The sequence below is a fragment of the Vitis vinifera genome, chromosome 17, assembly GCF_030704535.1.
Source record: "Vitis vinifera cultivar Pinot Noir 40024 chromosome 17, ASM3070453v1".
In the NCBI taxonomy this organism is placed as follows: Eukaryota; Viridiplantae; Streptophyta; class Magnoliopsida; order Vitales; family Vitaceae; genus Vitis; species Vitis vinifera.
This window is the reverse complement of record NC_081821.1, coordinates 4,279,408-4,294,896: the sequence shown is the minus strand read 5'-3', so window position 1 is coordinate 4,294,896 and position 15,489 is coordinate 4,279,408. Positions and strand designations below refer to the sequence as shown.

Below are 15,489 nucleotides of genomic sequence, written 5' to 3'. Positions count from 1 at the left end.
ATTATCCTTAATCTTCTGATTAATCCTATCAACAAAAGCCTGGTTGATTTGGGGATTTTCCTGGAATTCCTTAGAAAATTCAAAGGACTTAATTTTATCAGTGCTCTTAGTGTTATTAACACGCTTATAAGGATAATCTGGATAATCCTCTTGTTTGAAGAGTTCAAACCAAATCCAAAACTTAATATTTTTCTTTTCCTATCCTAAGTAGGCATAGAATTATATATATTTATTTTATTTTTTATTTATTGATTTATTTTTTTCACTTTGATCATAATTTAGAAAATGATAAAACTATTTTTTTTTATCACAAAGATTGACGACAACCGTTGATTGAGTACTTGCCAGAAATTGACGACAACCGTTGATTGAGTACTTGTCAGAAATTTGTACGTTCAAATTTTGTGAAAATTCTACAACATAAGTAAAATAAAATAAAAAATATATAATAATACGAATAAACTATTTGTGATTTTTTTAAGTACTTAATAAAAGTAAAAAAAAAAAAATAATTTAATACTTAAAAGTAATAAACACTAGTTTCATTTCCATGTGTTGAAGATCGTAAATATGATGATTACTTTCAATGTCTTCTTTAATGTGGTCCATATTTGTACGTTACTTTCCTATGTTCTGTCCTATCAAAAGCAGAGAAACGCGACACATGTTCATTTGCAAAACATTGGTTGATGGAGCTTTATTCATTGTATTCTTCCCAAGTTTTTCGGTAACCTTGTCCCATCACAATACCATATATATCCACCCTACAATAATGTGTGGCAATATAATATCTATATATATGGGTAGCCTTCTATCATCACTTCTCATATCTCAAACTCTACTTTCCCATTATCAGTACCAATGGCTCTTTTCACCGTTGCTATTCTCCTAGTCATCCTTGGAGCCATGTGGGTCACTTTATCACACCTAAAACTCCGGGCAGGCTACCGGAAACTGCCACCGGGACCTTGGGGTTTACCAATTATTGGTAGCCTCCACATGTTGGGGAGCCTGCCTCACCGTAACCTTAGCCGCTTGGCCAAGAAGTATGGGCCTATCATGTTTATGCGACTGGGGTGTGTTCCAACTATCGTAGTGTCGTCGCCTGAAGCCGCCAAGCTAGTCATGAAAACCCATGATGTTGTGTTTGCTAGCCGTCCAAAACTCCAGGCCTTTGAATACCTGAGCTACGGGGCTAAGGGCGTTGCATTTACGGAGTATGGTCCGTACTGGCGGCATGTGAGAAAATTGTGTGCATTGGAGCTTTTTAGCAGTGCAAAAATCAATTCCTTTGCCTCAGTGAGGAAGGAGGAGGTGGGTTGTTAGTGAAGTCAGTTAAGGACATGGCGAGTGCTGGAGAGGTGGTGGATATCAGCGCAATGGTAGCTGGGGTTGTCGAAGATATGGCGTATCGAATGGTTTTTGTAGGGACCCCTTCCCTTGGGAAACACGTGGCACGCAGCTCATAGTGACGCGTGGCACGTGTTATCAGCCGGACCATCATCATCCGGATTCCCCTAAGGATATGCATGGTGCAGTTATCCTATCCGGACCGCCTCAAGGAAAGGCAAACGACGTTTCATCTTCTCCTATCCAAGGAAGAGCAAACGACGCTGGCAGAGCGTACACATCCGGATAGTCTCCACAACACATCCGGATAATCAGCATGAGCCATCCGGATATAAATCTTCTGGATGGTCAATTAAAGTAAAGCGAGTCTTACACGCAATCACAACAAGCAGCCATGGCCCACATCCCATCACCTGCAGAATGAGAAGACAAGAGGAAGTGACAGCAAGTCACTTCCCACGATCATTCTGCATAATCGCTTCCCACGATCTCTGACGGCCGCATCACCTACCATAGTCTCTGACAGCCATTCGTAGGATGATAGTGCTCCTACTAACACCTATTGTCATCATCACAACAGAAAAGATCTTCTCACCATTAATGAGAGGAACAGTACCCCTGAAGCTGGATATATATACCTTCGCACGAAGAAGAAAGGGGATCCCCTGGTAACCTCTTGATACCTAGAAAAAGGCCAACTGATTTATATATCTCTTTCTCACCATGGCTAATAAAACCATCGGAGGGTGCGTCCGGACACCCTGTCCGGATGCCTTTTGCAGGTGCAACCACTGAATCAAGAACCCCTTGTGTGTTGAGAATCACGTGTCCATCCATATAGCAGCAACGTGGACCATCGGATACGCGAGGCGACAACATTGGCGCCGTCTGTGGGAAAATTTTACTTTTTATTTTGATTCAGTCACTAGCAAAGATGGCCACACCTTCCCAAAGTCGATCATCTGGTAGAGAGGAAGAAGATAATCACGAATGGCGTCAAGCCATCGAAAAAAGACAGTTGGCGAGCGAAAAACAGCTAAAAGCTCTCCTCCAGGAGACGGAGAGGTTAAGGGAAGAAAACGCTGTGTTACGCATTCAAGCCTCAACATCAGGACCTCTTCGTCGTCAGCGCTCAAAAGGCCAGGTGGCAAACTCAAAGCCAGAGCCAGAATCAATATATCCTGGGTCAACAGGAGCTATCCCAGGAACGTACAACGCAAGGCCCCATGAGCCACTCACACCCATGCCTCGAGCTCCCCGTGAGGAAAGCTCAGATTCCACTCATTTCTCAGCAAAAAGACAGCGTGATAGAAAATCACAGTTGTCAAGTTCTATGCGCGCAAGACTAGGCCCACAAGAGCCTGGAAGATCAAGGCCACTAGCAGCCACAACCCGGGCGCCACGCCCCGATCCTATGATCGCTCCCATGGTGCAGAACGTACCTCCGCATCGTGACCCCATGGTCACCCCAGCGATGCGGAACGTTCACTCACACCTAGCGGAACGACCAGCTGGGAGAAACCTTCCAAACGAGCCACCCATTGGCTCCATCAGCAAAAGGCTGGATGACATGCTCTCCACGCCTTTTTGCTCTCATATCACTCATTACGAACCCCCAAGGGGATTCCTCGTACCGAAGTTTTCCACATATGATGGGACCAACGACCCCTTCGATCACATCATGCACTATCGACAGCTTATGACGCTCGATATTGGCAACGATGCATTGTTATGCAAAGTATTCCCCGCCAGCCTTCAAGGGCAGGCCCTCTCATGGTTTCATCGCCTACCTCCTAACTCTATTGACAATTTCAGGGACCTCTCTGAAGCATTCGTGGGACAGTACTTGTGCTCTGCTCGACACAAGCAAAATATCAGCACCCTCCAGAACATAAAAATGAGAGACAACGAATCCTTGAGGGAATTTGTGAAACGATTTGGCCAAGCCGTACTCCAAATAGAGGTTTGCAGCATGGATGCTGTCCTACAAATCTTCAAGAGAAGCATTTGTCCAGGCACTCCATTTTTTGAATCACTGGCAAAAAAGCCTCCTACAACGATGGCCGATTTGTTCAGACGTGCTAACAAATATTCAATGCTCGAAGATGACGTGCGTGCAGCCACTCAGCAAGTTTTGGTTGCCGGACGGGCTTCTAGAGATAACGCGGACAGGCATGCCAAGCCTCCGGACCGTCCAAAACCAGTTGACCGGAGACAGGACGGGCCGAGTCGTCCGAATAGGCCGCCCGTCACACCCCTATGCGTATCATACGAAAAACTTCTCCCGATGATCCAAGGGTTGTCCGACTTCAGGTGGCCTAGACCCCTCGAAACGGACCCATCCATAAGAGACCGCAGCAAGAAATGCGCCTTCCACAAAGACCATGGTCATACAACAGAGACATGTCGATCCCTCCAGTATCTAGTTGAAAGGCTCATCAAAGCAGGACATTTAAAACAGTACCTCCGCTCAGATACTGGAGGAAGGGACGTATCTCAGCATCATAACTCTGAGGCCCCGAGGGCCCCAGTCGCCCCCAAGGCTGTGATAAACTATATCAATGGGGGCCCGTCTGACGAGGAATACGATTCCAGGCGTAAAAGGCAGAAATTGCTGCTGGCCGCGTCAATACGCGAGCGCATTAATTCCATCCGGTCGGGTCTTACTGGAGAGGGCCCTCGCCCCATAGATGGGACAATCATTTTCCCACCAGTAGATCCCACCCGGACGCTATAGCCACATCGCGACGCCCTCATCCTCTCTCTAGAAATAGGAGATTTTGATGTAAGACGTATCTTGGTTGATCCAGGCAGTTCAGCCGATCTAGTACAAGCATCAGTCATTGGCCATATGGGACATAGTCTCGCGGGTCTCGAAAACCCCGGACGAATCTTATCCGGATTCAACGGATCATCAACAACATCCTTAGGAGACATTATACTGCCAGTTCGAGCTGGACCAGTCACTCTCAACGTGCAATTCTCGGTGGTGCAAGAATTGTCACCCTTCAATATCATCTTGGGACGCACATGGCTTCACTACATGAAAGTCATCCCTTCCACATATCATCAAATGGTGAGTTTCCTCACCAATGAAGGGCAAACTGACTTGTATGGCAGCCAGTTAGCCGCTCGCCAGTGCTACCAAATAGCACGTGAAGCAGTCGCTAACCAGGAGGATGCATCTCCCCCTGAACCTAGCATTGGCGCGACCAATAGCAATTATTGGGTCCGGTGGACAAGGATCCCCCGGTAGCAGATCCCTTACAAACAATCCAAATCTCAGAAGAGAATGATCACCTCACAAACATCAGTTCCCTCATGACACAAGAAGAAACCCAGAGCATACAGAATATCCTTCAAAGTAACCATGACATCTTCGCATGGACACATTCGGATATGAAGGGAATTCATCCCTCTATCGCCTCTCACAAGCTTAACGTCTTTCCAGCAGCCAGACCCATTCGATAGAAGATTTATATCCGGATGGCTCATGCTGATTATCCGGATGTGTTGTGGAGACTATCCGGATGTGTACGCTCTGCCAGCGTCGTTTGCTCTTCCTTGGATAGGAGAAGATGAAACGTCGTTTGCCTTTCCTTGAGGCGGTCCGGATAGGATAACTGCACCATGCATATCCTTAGGGGAATCCGGATGATGATGGTCCGGCTGATAACACGTGCCAAGCGTCACTATGAGCTGCGTGCCACGTGTTTCCCAAGGGGAGGGGTCCCTACATTCCGGATAGACAAAGAGTTATCCAAGATGAAATTAACAAATTGTTGGAAGCCGGATTCATCAGAGAGGTATCTTATCCGGATTGGTTGGCAAATGTAGTAGTGGTACCAAAGAAAGAGGGCAAATGGCGAGTCTGTGTTGATTACACCAATCTCAATAATGCATGTCCAAAAGACAGTTTTCCCTTACCACGGATAGATCAAATTGTGGATTCCACTTCCGGGCAAGGGATGCTCTCTTTCTTGGATGCCTTCTCCGGCTATCACCAAATTCCCATGTCTCCGGATGACGAAGAAAAAACAGCATTCATAACGCCACACGGCCTCTATTGCTACAAAGTCATGTCATTCGGACTCAAAAACGCTGGCGCCACGTATCAAAGATTGATGACTAAAATCTTCAAACCTCTGATAGGCCGCTCGGTCGAGGTATACATTGACGATATCGTGGTTAAAAGCAAAACTCGAGAGCAGCATATCCTCCATTTACAAGAAGTATTTTACCTCTTGCGAAAGTATGACATGAAGCTAAATCCTTCCAAATGTGCCTTTGGCGTGAGTGCTGGCAAATTTCTGGGATTTATGGTCAGCCAAAGAGGCATAGAAGTCAGCCCGGATCAAGTCAAAGCAGTCATGGAGACACCTCCTCCCAGGAACAAAAAGGAGTTACAACGCCTCACAGGCAAGCTCGTTGCGTTAGGACGTTTTATAGCCCGCTTCACTGATGAGTTGCGACCCTTCTTTTTAGCGATACGAAAAGCTGGAACGCAGGGATGGACGGACAATTGCCAAAACGCGTTGGAAAGAATTAAACACTGTCTTATGCATCCGCCCATCTTGAGCAGCCCCATCCCAAAGGAGAAGCTATATATGTATTTAGCTGTCTCAGAATGGGCAATCAGCGTCGTTCTATTCCGCTGCCCTTCGCCAAAGGAGCAGAAACCTGTCTACTATGTCAGCAGATCTTTGGCAGATGTAGAAACCAGGTATTCAAAAATGGAGCTAACAGCCTTAGCTCTTCGAAGTGCTGCTCAAAAGCTCCGCCCCTATTTTCAAGCCCACCCAGTGATTGTACTGACCGACCAGCCCCTTCGTAGCATTCTACACAAGCCAGATTTAACTGGGCGAATGCTACAATGGGCCATCGAATTGAGCGAATTTGGAATCGAATTCCAACCCAGATTATCCAAAAAAGGCCAAGTAATGGCCGACTTCGTGCTCGAATATTCACGAAGACCCGACCAGCACCACGAATCAGGTGAACAGGAGTGGTGGACTCTACGAGTTGACGGAGCCTCACGCTCATCAGGCTCTGGAGTTGGGCTCTTATTGCAGTCCCCAACTGGGGAACATCTGGAGCAGGCCATCCGGCTGGGATTCTCCGCGTCTAACAATGAAGCAGAATACGAGGCCATCCTGTCCGGATTGGACCTCGCTCTTGCGCTATCCGTCTCCAAACTCCGAATCTATAGCGACTCGCAACTAGTGGTAAGGCATGTCCAGAAAGAATATGAGGCTAAGGACTCACGCATGGCGCGATATTTGGCCAAAGTAAGAAGCACCTTACAGCAATTCACCGAGTGGACAATTGAAAAAATTAAGCGAGCTGACAACGGGCGCGCTGACGTCTTGGCCGGTATAGCTGCTTCCCTCCCCATCAGAGAAGCCATTCTATTGCCTATCCATGTACAAGCCAATCCCTCTGTCGCAGAAAATTCCACTTGCAACTCCATTGAGGCAGACCAAACGGATGATCAAGAATGGACGCATGATATTGCAGAATATCTCCGGACAGGAACTTTACCCGAAGATCCTAAACGAGCGCACAAAATCCGGGTGCAAGCTGCCCGTTTCACCCTGATTGGGGGGCACCTGTACAAGCGATCCTTCACAGGGCCTTATCTTCGCTGTCTTGGGCATTCAGAGGCCCAGTATGTGTTAGCTGAGTTACATGAAGGAATATGCGGAAATCATACGGGAGGACGATCCCTAGCACATAGAGCTCATTCACAAGGATACTATTGGCCAACAATGAAGAAAGACGCGGCAGCATATGTCCAAAAATGTGATAAATGTCAAAGATACGCTCCCATTCCACATATACCATCAGTCGCATTAAAATCGGTCTCAGGCCCATGGCCTTTCGCACAGTGGGGCATGGACATAGTGGGACCCCTCCCAGCAGCACCCGCCCAAAAGAAATTCCTTCTTGTCGCCACTGATTACTTCAGTAAATGGGTAGAAGCTGAAGCATATGCAAGCATCAAAGATAAAGATGTTACCAAGTTCGTATGGAAGAACATTGTTTGCCGCTTTGGGATTCCCCAAATCATCATAGCTGACAATGGTCCACAATTTGACAGCATTGCATTCAGGAATTTCTGTTCGGAATTGAATATCCGGAATTCATACTCCACGCCACGTTATCCTCAAAGCAATGGCCAGGCGGAAGCCACAAACAAAACTCTAGTCAATGCCTTGAAGAAAAGGCTGGAGCAAGCCAAAGGGAAGTGGGTGGAGGAACTACCCGGCGTCCTGTGGGCCTATCGAACCACACCCGGACGACCAACAGGAAATACTCCTTTTGCCCTCACATATGGAATGGATGCAGTCATTCCCACTGAAATAGGTCTTCCTACTATCCGGACTGATGCAGCAAAGCAAAAAGACGCCGACACGGAACTAGGAAGAAATTTGGACTGGGCAGACGAAGTCAGAGAAAGCGCATCCATCCGGATGGCAGATTATCAACAAAGAGTATCAGCGCATTACAATCGAAAAGTCAGGCCCAGAAACTTCAAAAATGGTACGCTAGTACTTAGAAAAGTTTTTGAAAATACTGCTGAAGTAGGCGCAGGAAAATTCCAAGCCAATTGGGAAGGACCCTACATAGTGTCTAAGGCAAATGAAAATGGAGCCTATCATTTACAAAAGCTAGATGGCACTCCGTTACTCAGACCATGGAATGTGTTTAATTTAAAGCAGTATTATCAGTAGAAAGTGTACACAAGTGCAAATGAGAAAGAAGTAAGTTTTATTGATATGAGTAAATGTAATTACAAAGAGACATCCGGACCACAAAAATATACAGAAGGAAAAATTACAGCAGAAAAATTGCAAGAAGAGATAAACTATCAGGGAGCAGGTTTCTCATGGAGCTTCTTTTCTTCACTTGGAGGAATTGAAGGGGTATCTCGCTTTATACCGTTCTTCTTCATGCAGCAGCGATACCCAAAGATAAATGTATCATCCACTTGTTTCTGGTAATCCGTTGCAAGTTCCTCCCTTTCCACAGCAAACTCCCGTTCAAGTTCCTCTTTTTGCACATCCAGACGCAGCTGCAAGTCTTCCTTCTGTTTCTTTTCATTCAAAACTTCTGTCCAGAGTTGACTCACTTCATCCCTCAGCCGGGCTGCCTCACCCTCCGCCTCATGTAGGCAACCCGCAGTCGATTCTTCGCGATTCTTCGCCTCAGCCAGCTCCGCTCGGAGGGCTTCATTTTCCTCTCGCATGGTGGATAAATTGGCCTCAGCCTCCTCCATTCTCAGACGCAGCTGATTTTCAATCTCTTGGCGCCGAGAGGAGAAGGTCCTCATATAGTCTGCAGTCTGCAGCAGCTGAGTAAAAAGAGCGTGTTGTTGAGACATGCTGCGAAGGCCCCTCACCAGCTAACACACAAACAAGAAAAGCAAAAACATAAATCATACTACAACAAACACATCAGTGCAACAAAAAGTCAAAAAGCAAAAACACAAGACAACGGTGTACCGTTCCTATCATATCAAACATCTTAGCAGAGGGCTTGATGGCTTTCCAGTCAGGAGTAATCTGCTTTAACTTAGCTTCCAACTCCGCGTAGCTGAAAGGGCTGGCGGGAGCGGCATCATCAGCAGATTCCTCCTCGGATGAGGAAGGAGAGGGTAGCTCGTGTCCCGGAATCGGAGCCCCCGTATTTTCGTCCGGGCACATAGGTCCGGATGCATCCTCAGCCGGAATTATTGCCGGAGCGGCTGAGGTCTCAGTAGCCATCTCCACCTCGCCTCCATCCGGATGAGCGTCATGGGCAGAAGCGCAGCTAATTTCAATCTCTTGCTGCCGCTCTTGAAGTCGCTCAAAGAGTCCGGACTGTAGATCGCGCGTCAAACGCGGCTTCTTGAGGGGAGGCCCTTTCACCAGGACTATGGCCAAGCGATCCGGGTCGTCGGAAGGCTGACTTTGGCTTTCTGCCCCCGCTTCCTCTAACAAGGCCGTTTCAGCTGCATCCGGATTGAGGTTGCCCGGATGGTTGATAGATGCAGCTTCCTCAGCCACGTTGGCTAGACGCGCAGCCGCGACTAAGGAGGGACCTGAGTGATTCAACCCCGACATGCGCCCGGGGTCGCTTGAGATAGAGTGCGGAGCAGCATTTACTGGCTCCTCTATCATTACTTCCCCCTCATAGGTAGTTTGTGGAGGAGGAAACTCCTTGGGAGGAGTGGGTTCCTTCGCATCCTTCCCATGCTTCTTCACCAGCTTCCCCCTTTTTCCTAAAGTTTTCTTCGGAGGGGAGTCCGGACCCCGCTTCTGTCCGGGAGCCTTCCGGATAGTGCCTTCAGTCTTTTTCTGATCTCTATCCTCCAGGAGCTTTCGCCGCCTTTCAGCGTCAGCTTCTTTAGCTTCCTGATAGAGGGAGAGCTCTTTCACTGTATAATGCTCCCCAGGCACTATCTCATCCTTTGCCAATTTCCTAGGAAGGATGTTGATAACATATTCCTGGGGCTCCCGGACGACCTCTGTCAAATTCCGCGCCGAGAACAATGTTTTGTAGGCCCTCTCCTTGGGATCTATTTCAAATAATTTGCAGACACAGGCAAAGGAGGCCTTTTCCACCCAATCCACAAGGTGGCCCCTCAATTCCAAACCTGCATTGTCAGCAACAAAAGGTGAGAATTCCGCCCGGAAAAATCAGAAAAAATCAGCAAAGCAAAATCCGGATAAAAAAAATCGCAAAACAAGATTACCCGGAGTTTTTAAGCTATAATTCGGAGAAAAAGGCCTCGACGGATGCTGCGATAGCCCCGCCCATCCACCCCAGACTGCCACCAGCCCCTTCGCCCCTCCCTTTGTCGAATCTGGCAGTTCTGTCACCATTTGAAGGGAGGGCAGGTGAGCGGACACATTGAAGATATCATTCTTTGCTTTCTTCAGGGAATAGACAAAGAACAATTCCAGTAGCGTAAGGTCGAGGCTGTACAGCATGTTGATAATGCTGCCTCCCATCAGCACCCGGACAAGGTTGGGATGAATGAAGATGGGTGGAATCTGAGAGAAGTGGAGGAATTCCTTGAACAAGGCTGGCAGAGGGAACCGGAGCCCCGCGTTGAATTGTTCCTTTGTGAAGAGGATAGCGTTTTTTCCACCTTTCTCAGTAGGCATAGCCGCCTCCTCGTTCACCAGGTCTATCAATACGTCATGGGGGATGCGGAATCGCTCCCGGAACTCCTTCGCATTTAGTTTATCTATCGCCTTTTCGCCAGCCTCGCTGACCCGGACAGACGAAACAGTCTTTTTTGGAGCCATTTCTTACCACAAAGCCAAAGCAAAATCTACACGCAAAAACAATGCAAACGGTTCAGACCAAGCAATCAGAAAATACACAAACCCTAACTCAAAGCCGTTAGAAAAACCCCTCAAAAACCCCTCCAAACAACAACAAAGTACCAACATTCAACAACAATTGCAAACGACTCGTCCAAAACAATGCCCAAGCAAGCCAGAAAACAAGTGTAAAGAACCAGCAAACGCAACCAAAGGAACGGCAGTAGCAAAGAGATACGTACCAAATACAGCACCGAAGAAGAAGAACGGGTACCGCCTTGATACAAAATCACCAGCAGCAAACCAACAAAGTCGCGATACAAAAGCACTGGTACAAAAGAGCTTTCGGAGTTTTTTTCTCAGAAAAGCAAAGGGCGTAGAAAAAGCAGTAAGAAGAAAGACTCTCAAGAGAATGCAGTAGGAAAAATACAAAAAGAGGTACAGTGCCCTATTTATAGCAGGACAGCCCCTCGGAAAGCCAAACCAACAGCCATGTTATCATTGAAACGACATATTGTCTGGGGATACGCAGGGTCGGCGGCTCGTCATAAATGCCTTTTTGGCTTCCGCACCCCCACTCGCCACGTGGCCCAGTCAGACGAAGGGACTTCTTCAGTTTTCAAAAGCCAGTTATTTTTAACCCGCCCATTTTTTAGGCAAAATAGGCAAGTTAAAAAGGGGGGCAATGTAGGGACCCCTCCCCTTGGGAAACACGTGGCACGCAGCTCATAGTGACGCGTGGCACGTGTTATCAGCCGGACCATCATCATCCGGATTCCCCTAAGGATATGCATGGTGCAGTTATCCTATCCGGACCGCCTCAAGGAAAGGCAAACGACGTTTCATCTTCTCCTATCCAAGGAAGAGCAAACGACGCTGGCAGAGCGTACACATCCGGATAGTCTCCACAACACATCCGGATAATCAGCATGAGCCATCCGGATATAAATCTTCTGGATGGTCAATTAAAGTAAAGCGAGTCTTACACGCAATCACAACAAGCAGCCATGGCCCACATCCCATCACCTGCAGAATGAGAAGACAAGAGGAAGTGACAGCAAGTCACTTCCCACGATCATTCTGCATAATCGCTTCCCACGATCTCTGACGGCCGCATCACCTACCATAGTCTCTGACAGCCATTCGTAGGATGATAGTGCTCCTACTAACACCTATTGTCATCATCACAACAGAAAAGATCTCCTCACCATTAATGAGAGGAACAGTACCCCTGAAGCTGGATATATATACCTTCGCACGAAGAAAAAAGGGGATCCCCTGGTAACCTCTTGATACCTAGAAAAAGGCCAACTGATTTATATATCTCTTTCTCACCATGGCTAATAAAACCATCGGAGGGTGCGTCCGGACACCCTGTCCGGATGCCTTTTGCAGGTGCAACCACTGAATCAAGAACCCCTTGTGTGTTGAGAATCACGTGTCCATCCATATAGCAGCAACGTGGACCATCGGATACGCGAGGCGACAACAGTTTTTGGACGTAACAAGGTCCAGATTATTGACTTGAAAACACTAATTCGAGAGTTCACTAGGTTGGCAGGAACTTTTAATCTTGCAGACTATGTGCCATTCCTAGGCCCTCTTGACCTTCAGGTACCTTGATGCTATTTTCTTATAGCTTATTATATGTCATCCATACCTATTAAAATGCCTTTACATTTATTTATTTATTTAAGAAATGAGGTAACATAAATAAAAGGTGGTATACTTTTTTATGTCATAAAATATATTATCTTATAGTTTATTTATCTTATATTCAATTAAATATGATATATCAAATATTAGGTTTCATTTACTATAGATAGATAGTTTTAGTCGTTTATAATTCTAAAAAGTGTTTTTAATTTTAAAAATATTTAATAAATAAATAAATTATTTGTATTATAAAATTTAAAAATTATTTTAAAAAATCTAAAAATCATTTGTAAAAATTCATTTATAATGTTTTATGTAAAAACACTTAGAATTTATTTGACAATAATTATAGAAAGTACTTTTAATATTTTTAATATTTGAAAATTTTTATCATTTAAGTGTTAGAAATATTAGAAACACTTTTTAGAATCACTTTCGAATGCCAGATTTTTTTCAAAATACTTATAAAGAAAATAGTTTCATTAAAAATATTTAAAAAAAATGTTGATAAACACATTTTTAGAATATATTTATTATTAATTTTAGGAAGTGTTTCTAATATTTTTAATACTAAAAAACAATAAATTTTAAGTGTTTAAAAATACTAAAAACACTTCTTAAAACCATTAATCATCATCAAATAAATGGTTAGTTCAACTAAATTCTCTGTAAAAATTGGTAATATATTTGCTTCATCATGAGTGAGGGAAATAACTCCTCGCATGGAAGAAGTCAAGAAGCCAATGGGGAAAGAGTTCCATATTCCAGTTTATTTTCGATATTTCTAGCCTTGAAACTACGTTTCCCTTGATGGCTCTTATGGGTAGTGAAGCCTCCATTTGTAGACAACGAGTGAAGCTTGAATAAAAACGTTTTTAATTTTTTTGTATTACTCATTTTTCAAAATGAAAAAAAAATGATAAAAAAAATTATTATATGCAAAAAGAAAAAAAAATACTAATAAATTTTTTATTTAATATATACAAAATATTTTTATATATTTAATAAAATAATATAATACTTTGCATTTATAAAATTTAAGTATATTAATAATAAATATTATTAATGAAATAAATAATTAAAAAGTTACTAAATTATAAACACTTTAATTCTTTAATAATTTTCAAATAATATTAATTTTCTTCTGAAGTGTTCGCTCAGTACTTTTTCATTTTTGTTTTTGTTTTTGTTTGCTTTTGAATGTTTCATGGAATTTCTATAAATTTATCACAATAAATGTTTTGTATAAGAGAATATGCAATATGTATTAGCATGTTAGCTAGTTTATGAGAAAACATTTATAAGCATTTTTCATTTTCAGGGACCGACTCAACTCCTTCGCACAAATAGTGAGGCTATAGATGAATTCTTGGAGAAGATAATTGATAAGCATATACAAGATGTTAGCAAAGATGAAGTAAATCATATGAATTTCATTGATGTTGTGCTATCACTAATGAATAAGTCAAACAATTATGAGGATGAGTCGTTATATGCGATTGATCGAAAAAATGTCAAAGCAATCATCTTGGATGCACTTGCGGGTGGAACTGACACTTCAATTACTTCAATTGAGTGGATTCTCTCTGAACTACTAAGGCATCCAAGAGTGATGAGACAACTTCAAGAAGAGTTAAAGAATGTAGTTGGCATGCGTCGAATGGTGGAAGAGTCTGACTTGGAAAATTTGGACTACTTGAATATGGTGGTGAAAGAAACCTTAAGGCTGCATCCTACTACACCACTTCTAATTCCACATGAGTCTATGGAAGATATTGTAATTAATGGATATTACATACCTAAGAAGTTAAGAATTCTGATAAATGCGTGGACAATTAGAAGAGATCCTAATGTTTGGTCTAACAATGTTGAAGAATTCTTTCCTGAGAGGTTCGCTGAAAACAATATTGACCTTCAAGGGCATGATTTTGAACTCACTCCATTTGGATCAGGTCGTTGAATGTGCCCTGGAATTCAATTGGGTCTAATAAATGTTCGACTCGTAGTATCTCAGTTAGTGCATTGTTTCAATTGGAAGTTACCAAATGACACACCACCTAACGAATTGAACATGAAAGAGAAATTTGGTTTGACAATGCCGAGGGCTGATCACTTGTTAGCCATACCAACTTATCGATTAGCTGCTTAAAATTCCTACCTTTATATTGTATTTTGTATAAGGGGCTTTGTAATGGGATGGTGTTCAAATATTAGCACGTGCATGTATGACATATTTCATAAAGAGTTTGAAGTACTACTTTTAGTAAGTGGCAATGCAAAATTACTTAAGACTTATTTCTTCTATTAAAATACTACTTGAGCATTTAGGCTTTCTCTTTTCCTTGCAATAGAAAGAACAAGATTTATGCAAATGGTTTACAGGCTCAAGCCTCGAGCAGCCACAAAAGGAGGCCTGTGCGCATCAACCTAACATATTTATTAAATCAGTTAAATAGTATGTTGGAATAAATGAGTCATGTTACAGATATTTTGTCACGATTATTAAATGACTAATGTTCAGGTTAATATTTCTTATCTCAGTACAATATTAACCCCATAGACAATCCATTGTCACCCCACACATGAGTCCAAGGAGCAAACAAAACATCTAAATCACACGTTCGAGACCCACTTGAGGTTTATTTATTTATTTATTTTTAAAAAATAATTTTATTTATTGAAACTAAAAATAATGACAGTATGAAAAGAAATAATAAATTGAAGATGACATGATATAATTTTCAAATAAATTTAAGGAAAATTTATATCTCTAAGCCAAAAGTAATGGTCCAAGAAAACAATAATAAATTCTCTCTTTAATTTAAACAATTAAATAAAAAGTTAAAAAAAAATTAAACATAGTCAATTCATTATTGTATGAAGCAAACACAAAACAAAAACACTCTCAAATTAGTACTACCCTTTAGCCATCCAACTTCGAGGCCATTTTAGAAAAAGAGGTAGTAGTACTGATTACCCAATTTAACTAAAATACATAATCTCTAACGAACAACATGAGTCTATTTTAAAGTTGGAAGTATTTGAAAAGTCTTTGTAGCTAAACGACACATAACCTTGAAGATACTAAAAATCACCCCTTCTATGAGTAAGGTCCTTCACAAGAGATGACCTCTAGAACTAACCACTTGTCGTAGCCACCTGACATTAA

At 43.3% G+C, this 15,489-nt stretch overlaps 1 protein-coding gene across 1 annotated transcript; it reads left to right on the top strand.

The window, feature by feature from the left end:
* Positions 1–822: 822 nt before the first annotated feature.
* On the top strand, positions 823–14,587 carry LOC100267898 (cytochrome P450 CYP736A12). Its single transcript, XM_059734120.1, is given in 4 exon segments — positions 823–1,312; positions 1,315–1,425; positions 12,163–12,278; positions 13,642–14,587. Coding segments are annotated over 4 exon segments (1,506 nt in total). The 5' UTR covers positions 823–861; the 3' UTR covers positions 14,470–14,587.
* Positions 14,588–15,489: the final 902 nt, after the last annotated feature.